The sequence below is a fragment of the Poromitra crassiceps genome (genome assembly GCF_964638095.1).
Source record: "Poromitra crassiceps genome assembly, chromosome: 12".
NCBI lineage: Eukaryota > Metazoa > Chordata > Actinopteri > Beryciformes > Melamphaidae > Poromitra > Poromitra crassiceps.
In genome coordinates, this window is record NC_139632.1 from 20,627,121 (window position 1) to 20,637,120 (window position 10,000).

At 42.5% G+C, this 10,000-nt stretch overlaps 2 protein-coding genes across 2 annotated transcripts; both read right to left on the bottom strand.

Moving 5' to 3' along the window:
- Window positions 1–3,821: 3,821 nt before the first annotated feature.
- On the bottom strand, window positions 3,822–6,177 carry LOC310786073 (uncharacterized protein; the record flags this gene model as incomplete). The annotated part of the gene is made up of 6 exons (XM_083647255.1): window positions 3,822–4,444; window positions 4,556–4,659; window positions 4,816–4,961; window positions 5,284–5,379; window positions 5,490–5,618; window positions 6,018–6,177. 6 exons carry the CDS (start codon window positions 6,175–6,177, stop codon window positions 4,288–4,290), a joined length of 792 nt encoding a protein of 263 aa, XP_083503381.1. The 3' UTR covers window positions 3,822–4,287.
- A 750-nt stretch (window positions 6,178–6,927) lies between these two features.
- On the bottom strand, window positions 6,928–9,074 carry LOC310786074 (CD209 antigen-like protein C; the record flags this gene model as incomplete). The annotated part of the gene is made up of 6 exons (XM_083647256.1): window positions 6,928–7,432; window positions 7,542–7,645; window positions 7,805–7,956; window positions 8,164–8,241; window positions 8,348–8,452; window positions 8,960–9,074. 6 exons carry the CDS (start codon window positions 9,072–9,074, stop codon window positions 7,276–7,278), a joined length of 711 nt encoding a protein of 236 aa, XP_083503382.1. The 3' UTR covers window positions 6,928–7,275.
- Between the last annotated feature and the right edge of the window lie 926 nt (window positions 9,075–10,000).

Genomic DNA, 10,000 nt, shown 5'->3' on the forward strand with positions numbered 1-10,000 from the left:
TTTTGCATATTGGGGACCAGTCATCTTTAACAACCCCCTGGTCGTCCTTTCTGTATCCAAAATGCTCCCACACTGACGACTGATGTTTTTTGGGCGGAAAGAGATTGTTTGGTTGAGTTGGTTCTGGTCTCTCTGCCATCGTTTATCGTTACCTGTAGCTGTAGCGTATCCACGCCAAGGCAAGGGATACATGAGAGATAACTTACGTTACACTGATCTCCGTTAAGTAAACAAATTAAGATAGACGGGAACCACCGTTCGTGTAGGCGATTCTGTCACAGCTCACGGATCTCGGGAGCAACATTTATGTTGGGAGAAGTAAAGTCCATGGCTAGGCTACTGGCTACTGGGAGCGCATGAAGCTGTGTGTGTTGTGGTACGCCATGCGGAAACGAAACGAGAGAGACAGAGCGAGCTTCTTTCCGTTCCTCTCGTTCTGGCTGCAGGTTGCGCCGCACAGCAGTTTAAACGGACTGTTGTGAGAACAAAACATCTGGTGCAGCGGAGCCTCAGCGGTTATATAACTGTGACGTTTTAAATGGTCGGTTAATGGTGAAACCGGTTAACCGCTGCATCCCTACCCATAGCTTCCATGGTTTGCTCGGTGACTGTGGTGTGTGGTGTGTGGTGTGTGTGTGTGTGTGTCTGTGTGTCACACTTTAGTTTCAGTCTCTTTGGCCTACTTAGGCGTGTGGTAAGTAGCACAGCGAGCTGCGTCTCCTCTCCCTGTGGACTCGGGCTGAATAATTGAGTGGTGGTGAGGCAGCTACACTGCTGCCATAATAACCTGCTGGACAATGTGTGTGTGTGTGTGTGTGTGTGTGTGTGTGTGTGTGTGAGAGAGTATGAGTATGAGTATGAGTGGGTGTGTGAGTAGGAGTGTGTGTGTGTGTGTGTGTGTGTGTGTGTGTGTGTGTGTGTGTGTGTGTGTGTGTGTGTGTGTGTGTGTGTGTGTGTGTGTGTGTGTGTGTGTGTGTGTGTGTGTGTGTGCGTGCGTGCGTGCGCGTGCACGCTGTTCGGGCTCGGTAATGACTGTTATTACTCCAGGGCCGAGGAAGCAGACATGCTGCTTTAGGAACCAGACATTTTATGTGAACATGTGTGTTTCTGTGTGTATAGGGCATAAAGGAACAGATACACCATCTATTTTGTATTATGTCTGGGTGTGTACATGCTTGCATGTGGGTGTGTGTGTGCGCGTGTGTGTGAGTGTGTGTGTGAGCACGCGTGCATGTGTGTGTGTGTGTGTTGTGTGTTTATTTGTTTATTAAAAATGATCCCCATTAGCTGACGCCTAGATGACAACTAGTCTTCCTGGGGTCCAAGACAACAATATACATTATGTGACAAGCAATAAAATAAAATCCAAAAGGAAAAAGAGTAAAAAGAAATAATAGATACAGTCAATGTCTCGTCATAGACGCTGGGGTTGCTGGCTGGGGGCGTGGTCAGGGTGGGGTAATGTGAAGACAGCAGCAACAAACAGGGAAGTGACAACACACACATACATTTGCTCAATAAACAATCAGTCAATACATTTTCACTCACAGTAAATCCTCCCGTTCTCCCCATTCAGCATAGTTCACATTTAGCTGCTAGCCCAGCCCAGGCAGACAGGATCGGCGATTCAACCACCGCAGTAAACGCACATCTGAACAGACATCTATGTACCTATTGTAGAATCCCCAATCCTGTAGTGTAGAGCCGCAGCACCGTCCTTTGGTGAGTCAGCCCATTGAGATCTTTGGGGGGTTTTACCCCAGTCACGGGCCAGCCGTAGTAACATTGTGTGGGCGTTCCCACACATGTATCTATAAAATATGTATCTAAAACCAAGACAAGACAATATAGCATGGTCAGCTCGCCCTCTAGCTGGCCAATGGACCTAAATATTAAAATACGGTCAGTACATCTCTTTGTACTCTACAAAACAAACATAGAAAGCGGACGAAAAGAGATGTGACAAACATCAGGATAGTGTGTTTGAGTGTAGGTGGGATCTGAGTTTCCTTTTAAAATATGCCTTTCCTTTGATGGAACCAATATTGCTTGGAAGACAGTTCCAAGATATGATCGCCCTGTATATGACAGCTTTTTTCATGTAGTTGGATTTTGGTCGGGGTAAAGTAATCTGTTATAGTTCAAATATTCATACACACTCCACCCGACCAGTTGTGGGCGGAGTGGAGGCGAGGAAACTTGAAGCAGGTTTGTTGCAGACAGTGTATCAGGTCGAGACGAGGAAAGCCAAGTTGAGACGAGCCATACTGTGCTGTTATACTGTATGTGATGGAAATGAGCCATTGTTGCTGTGGGCGTGGGTGCTGTGGCTGATCCAATCACCCAACTCACAGGAAGTGGTTGGGTTCAACAGGAAATTGTATATTGTATTGTTCGATTGACATGGTGCTGCAGCTGTGGAGGTGATGCATATATATTACATATATGCATGCATATATATATTATGCAAAAAAAATCATTCCTTCTCAAACTACTTTCTACAAGTGCTACTCTATTCCTTCAAAAGGTTGTAGCTGTCATAGATTGTGTTCCATAGTTGATTTCTCTACTGTTGACAAATTGTGATATTGTACCTTAAGTCGCTTTGGATAAAAGCGTCTGCCAAATGACGTAATGTATATGAATGATGTACTGTAGCCTACCCTATTTATGTTTTAATGCTGAGTATTTTCATATTGTCAACTCTGCCTAGTAGGCAATGCCCTTTTGATGAGCCATTATGGAATTGTTTTATCTTAATATCTACTCTAACCTCATAGGCTACCAAACCCCCATTACATTGCCAAAAATTGCATTCGGGGGCTGGGGGGGGGGGGGGGGGGGGCTGTCAATTGTCTTCTGTTCTGCTGCACAGGAATTGGTGTGAATTTCCTGTCGCACCGTGCATCTGCACACTGACTGTTAAACAGTGCAAGCAGTAATCTATAGAAGATGACCTCACCTCACTGGTGGAGTTAGAGCACAGTGTTGACTCATTGCAGGTGACCTTAACTCAAACGCCCACAATGTTGTTTGACCTTGATATGTTTTTTATAGATGGATAAAAAACATATCAAATGTGGGCTCAGCCCACATTTCCACCACCACTTTTCAACACAAAGGGATGTGACACACTTGATTCAGGCTCATCTTAAACGTGTACATCTGGAGCATCGGAAGAGGTATGGCATGAAAAGATTGACTGAGAAGAAAATTAACCATGATCTTTTGATCACAACTTGTTTGTATATTTACGAAGTTCATATATTTAAAGGATTTTTTATTTGATGTGAGAGACAAACTACCTGGCATTGTAAATCTGCTCTACAACCTATGCATCCATGCGTTCATAAAGAAATATGAAATTGTAAATTAATCAATCTATTTAGAGTTCCCATGTCATTTGCACAATCAAGTGAGACTTCTGTAGAAGTTGCACATGCTCAGAATGTGGTTTTTGCACACTATGCTAAAACTGACTTTTAGTGAAAGTCTTTCCTATGCCTGATCAAATGAAGACTGGTTGTTCATTATGGATTCAGAACTGATTCCTCATGCCAGCATCGTCATTTAGTTTTTGACTGTAAAAGAGCAAGCTGTGAGCATAATCAACTGTTGATGGGTTTATTCAGCATCCAATAATACCTTATATGGTGGTGCACAGGAATTTTAGGCAATCTAGCGTGTTTCTAAAACATTGAATGTCTCAATCCACACAGAATACTTTGGCAAAATAGATTTTATTTATAGAGCACTTCTGATCTTGTTCGCGCTTAAAAGCAGAGTTTGCAATGTACTTTATCATAGGCAAAAATGGAGGAATTGTAAATACAAATGAGTAAAAAATTGGTAAGCACATTGTAAAGGTAAAATAAAAACACTACATGAAAATTACCTTGTGAAAACATTATGTAAAACTACAGTAGGTTGATGGAAGTGTGAGACGTGATTTGAACGATAATAATGAAGTAAAGCTTATCTATGTTCCTCAGGCAGATGTTGCATCGTCTATTCTTGATAACAAAAACCATTTTAAGTCTTGAGTCGAGACTGCAGAAAAGAGGAGCTGTTAAATCTACATTTCTACTGAATGCTTAACAAATACTGATCCTGGTCTCAACAGCCATTCTTGTTCTGAAGCTATGACAAAAAGATTACAAAGTGCTTTACAAACAATAAAACACAATCTCTTAAAAGGAGCATTTCACGTTCTCTGTGTGAATGACAATGACAATCTTGGTGTGGTGTAAAGTCACAATATGTTGTCATTTGAGATGACACACAATGTTAGAAGGCAATCACTTTTTCGCAGACCCAGTATTCCAATGAGTCACAACGGGCGTCATTCCAGCTGTTTAGTCCTTGATAATAATGACTGTCAAGGTGATGCACACAGTCCTTTACATCTCCATCAGATCTACTGGGCTGGCCTTTCTTCCAGAACCTGATTTAAAAAAGAAAAGAGTCAAATGTACTTTATGGAAAATAAGAAGCACAATGCATCATCAGGCCAACCTGTTCACTGACTGGTAAGACTGAAGAATGGATGTCTTACCCTGAGCTGTTCAGACGTGTACCATCCACCCATTTCCAGCTTCCCTCCTCATCCCTGTCACTCAAACCAATCCAGTTTCCCTTGTCCAAGGAATTGATGAATTTCTGTTGAATTGTTTGTTTAAAAGACAAATTACATCAACACAGACTTGTGAAGCACTCAAACAAAGTGTGGAATGTCTGACAGTTTTAACACAATTTTCTTTTTACAATCAAACAGGAACTTGGGGGAGGGGGGTGTTTTGGCACTTTTCCCTTTACCTGTTCTTCTTCGCTGTTTATGATGACCAGGTCTGCTCCTCTCTTTATACAGTCCTGCCTGCTGTCATCCCAGCTCCTTTCATGATGCGAGATGTAGTAAAAACTGTTGCTGAATGATCTACATCTTCCATCTTTACAGAAATGCTCTGCAAGAGGAGAGGATGTTAAGAGTGTGCAGCAAATAAAAGCACAAATGCATTATGCACACAAATGTACAGTACATGCACGCTCATGTTAATGCACACACGTAGTACGCGCGCGCACACACACACACACACACACACACACACACACACACGTGTACACACGCGCCCGCACACACACACACACACACACACACACACACACACACACACACACACACACACACACACACACACACACACACTGTAACACACACACACACACAGACACACACACACACACACACACACACACAAACAGGCAGAAAATGACAGGCAGACTCACTGAGCTCAAACAAAGTCTTTCTGTTGTCAGCAGAGGTCTTGTTGGGGGTCTCCAGTTTGTTGAGCATATCTTCTAAGATGCCATCAGCTTTTGTACCTGCACAGGGAATCCAAAACAGTTGTAGACTTTACGTAGAAACAAATGTGCAAAATGAATGCTGAAGAGAGTGCAAATCTCTTGTGCGATAGAGGAAGTGAATGTCTCACAGTGGACCGAAAGGCCGAGGAGAAGAAACATCAGCACCAGCACCAAAGCCAGTAGGAGGAGAAGAGAAATCATCAGCAGACACACTGTAGTCACCCTGCAGGGCTTTGTCACTGGCTGGACAACAACACCTGTATGAAAACAGGCCAACATGTTTTAGTAATACAAGCACTTGCGACTTTGTGGGGTTTGCTCTGACAAACATGGCCAATAAGCTGTGACATTGTGCCATGTTATATGGCAACAAAATGTCACACGAATACTATGAATATGTAGTTTGTAATTGACTAAATGACCCAAATTAGGCCTAGTTAAATACTGAAAAAGCGACTGAGATTTGAATGTATAGTTAAACTAGCGAGCACCCAACTACTACATGTAATTAACTACTCCCGAATGCTGGCTATGGGTGATTTTGTGAAGAATGAGACCTGTGTGTGTGTGTGTGTGTGTGTGTGTGTGTGTGTGTGTGTGTGTGTGTGTGCGTGTGTGTGTGTGCGTGTGTGTGTGTGTGTGTGTTTGTTACTCACTTTGCTGCTGATCTTGTGTCTTCTCTTTTGGCATCATCTCCTCCACCTCATGGCTCCCCCCAGCTTTCTTTACGGCCCTCTCTTCCCTCTGTCTTTGACGCTCCTCTTTTTCTACAGGATCTCCATCGCCGTAGTTGTGAATGTGCTCAGACATCTCCATCTTCTGTCTCAATCATCAATCACTGATATATCTGGACTGATTTCCAGTTTGCATTCATTCATTCAATAAGGATAATTTTGTGATCAATAAGTCAAAGTAAAGGCGACGTTTCCTCGCTCCATTCAGTGTCATGCGTCTCTGTGCAGCTGTAGCTATGATACAATAGCTACTGCTCACTTCCTCCTCACCTCTAGAAGTGAGACTTTTTTTGACTATTTTTGGCCTGGGTATTGCCCAGCTCACAGCAAGCTTCTCTATTGTGGCAGTGGGGTAAAGTTAAGATATTTCTAATTGATGTGAGACGCATAATGGCATTGTAAATCTGCTCTTCATTTGCAACTATGGATGCATTCATAAATAAATAAATACATGAATAATAAATAGAAAATGAATCAATCTATTTAGAGTTGCCATGTCATTTACACAATCAAGTGACACTTGTGTTGAAGTTGCTCAGAATGCAGTTCATGCACACTGCTAAAACTGACTTTTAGTGAAAGCATTTCCTGGGCTTGATCAAATGAAGACTGATTGTTCTCATATGGATTCAGAACTGATTCACATCCTCAGGTCAGCGTGGTAATTTTTATTTATATAGAACTTATCTTGTTCTCTCTTAAAAACAGTTTTCAATGTACTTTATCATAATGCAAAAATGAAAGAATTGTAAATACAAATGAGTTAAAAATTGGGAAGCACAGTGTAAAGGCAATTAAAAATAAAAACTACAAGAAAATTGTTCATGGAAGTGTGAGACGTGATTTGAAAGATAATAATGAAGTATAGCTTATCTAAGTTCCTCAGGCAAATGTTGCATGGTCTAGTCTCACTAACTAAAATCACTTTTAGTCTTGAGTCATGACTGCAGAAAAGAGGATCTGTTAAATCTACATTTCTACTGAATGCTTAACAAAACCAATCCTGGTCTCAACAGCCATTCTTGTTCTGAAGCTATGACAAAAAGATTACAAAGTACTTTACAAACAATAAAACACAATCTCTTAAAAGGAGCATTTCACGTTCTCTGTGTGAATGACAATGACAATCTTGGTGTGGTGTAAAGTCACAATATGTTATCATTTGAGATGACACACAATGTTAGAAGGCAATCACTTTTTCGCAGACCCAGTGTTCCAATGAGTCACAACGGGCGTCATTCCAGCTGTTTAGTCCTTGATAATAAGAACTGTCAAGGTGATGCACACAGTCCTTTACATCTCCATCAGATCCACTGGGCTGGCCTTTCTTCCAGAACCTGATTTTAAAAAGAAGTGTCAAATGTACTTGATGGAAAATAAGAAGCACAATGCATCATCAGGCCAACCTGTTCACTGACTGGTAAGACTGAAGAATGGATGTCTTACCCTGAGCTGTTCAGACGTGTACCATCCACCCATTTCCAGCTTCCCTCCTCATCCCTGTCACTCAAACCAATCCAGTTTCCCTTGACCAAGGAATTGATGAATTTCTGTTGAATTGTTTGTTTAAAAGACAAATTACATCAACACACACTTGTGTGAAGCACTCAAACAAAGTGTGGAATGTCTGACAGTTTTAACACAATTTTCTTTTTACAATCAAACAGGAACTTGGGGGTGGGGGGATGTTTTGGCACTTTTCCCTTTACCTGTTCTTCTTCGCTGTTTATGATGACCAGGTCTGCTCCTCTCTTTATACAGTCCTGCCTGCTGTCATCCCAGCTCCTTTCATCATAAGAGATGTAGTAAAAACTGTTGCTGAATGATCTACATCCTCCAGTACCATCTTTACAGAAATGCTCTGCAAGAGGAGAGGATGTTAAGAGTGTGCAGCAAATAAAAGCAGAAATGCATTATGCACACAAATGTACAGTACATGCACGTTCATGTTAATGCACACGCACGCACGCGCGCACACACACACACACACACACACACACACACACACACACACACATACACACAGAGAAACACACACAGAAACACAGGCAGAATAAGACAGACTCACCAAGCTCAAACCATGTTGTCTCGTTGAGGGTCTGCAGTTTGTTGAGCGTCTCTTCTAAGATGCCATCAGCTTTTCTATCTGCACAGGAAATACAAAACAGTGGTAGAATTTAGGTAGAAACAAATGTGCAATGGATGGTGAATAGTGCTAATCTCTTGTGCGATAGAGGAAGTGAGTGCCTCACAGTGGACCACAACGCCTATGAGGGCACCCAGTAGGAGAAGACACATCAGCAACAGACACACTGTAGTCATCGTGCAGGGCTTCATCACGGGCTGGATAACAACACCTGTAAGAACAAGACAGGCCAGATAGAGTTTAGATTCTCTGCCCGAACCCGGGACCTGGTTTACACTCTATTCCTCGGGCTCGGGTTGGGCTGGACTCGTGGTCAGATATAATACCTTTTTATATATAATTGGTGTGATAACAGAATGTTATAACATTATAACCTTAAAACCTTGTATATTCATACTGAACAGACAACATAGTTTAGAGATAAACAGCTAGCTTACTAAGAAAAGTTTGGGTTCGGGCCTTGGTCGGGCCCATAATGTAAATGCAGCCAATGGGATGGGCTGGGCCAGGCTCAGACAGAACGTACATGGGCTTGGGTCGGGCTGGGCTTGTTGTTTTGGGCCCTCTACGGCCAGGTCATATTTTAGTGACATAAGCAAACACAAGCAAAAAGTGCCTTTTACACAGTTGCTGAATATTACCGTTCATTGCACAGCATGACGTGTGTGTGTGTGTGTGTGTGTGTGTGTGTGTGTGTGTGTGTGTGTGTGTTCCTCACCTAGCTGCTGCTGATCTGGTATGTTGTCCGTATTTGATCTGGGTCCACGACAGCGATGGTTGTCTGCATTTTGATAGTTGTCAGGATCTTCGTAGATGTGAACGTGCTCAGACATCTCCATCTTCTCTCTCAATCATCAGCTACTTGATACAGTATATCCAGACTTGTTTTCAGTTTGACGCTTTTTTCTTCATTCTAAACTACAAAATAAGCATTTCTTTGTGATCTATGTCAAAGTGAAGCTTTGTGTTTCCGTGCTCCATTCGGTGTCATGCGTCTCTCTGCAGATACTATAGAACGGTTTCTCGTTATTTGTGTGTGCGTGTGTGTGGAGGGGGGGGGGTGTGTGGTGTGTGGCATAGGTGCTGTGGCTCATCCAATCACCCAACTCACAGGAAGCGGTTTCAACAGGAAAGATATAAGATGTATATAGTTCTCACTGGGCTGGCTGCCATGCACTTGGGCTTTCTGCAGTAGATGTGATATTGGCATTGTTCGATTGACATGGTGTTGCAGCTGTAGATGTGATGCATATTGAATGATGTATTGTAGCTTATTTATGTTTTATGCTGAGTATTTTTATTGTTGACTCTGCCTAGGCAATGCCCTTTTTATGCGCCATTATGCAATTCCCCCCCCCCCCCCTCGAATTATCTACTCTAACCTCATAGGCAACCAATCCCCCATTACATTGCCTAAAATCACATTGGGATGGGGGGGGGGGGGGGGGTGTTAGTCTCCCATTCAAAATAAATGAAGGCTGTTCCACTGCACAGGAACTGGTGTGAATTTCCTGTCGCTCTGCACACTGAGTGATAAACAGTACAAGCAGTAATCTATAGTTCAGTAATGAGAGACTAGTAAGAAGGTTCAAATACACTTTAACTACACTACTTTGAACTACACAGCTACTGAATATTGCTGTTCATCGCAAAGCATGACTTGCAATTTTGTGGTTTTGCTCTGTGTGTGTGTGTGTGCGTGTGCGTGTGTGTGTGTGCGTGTGTGTGTGTGTGTGTGTGCGTGCGTGTGCGTGTGCGT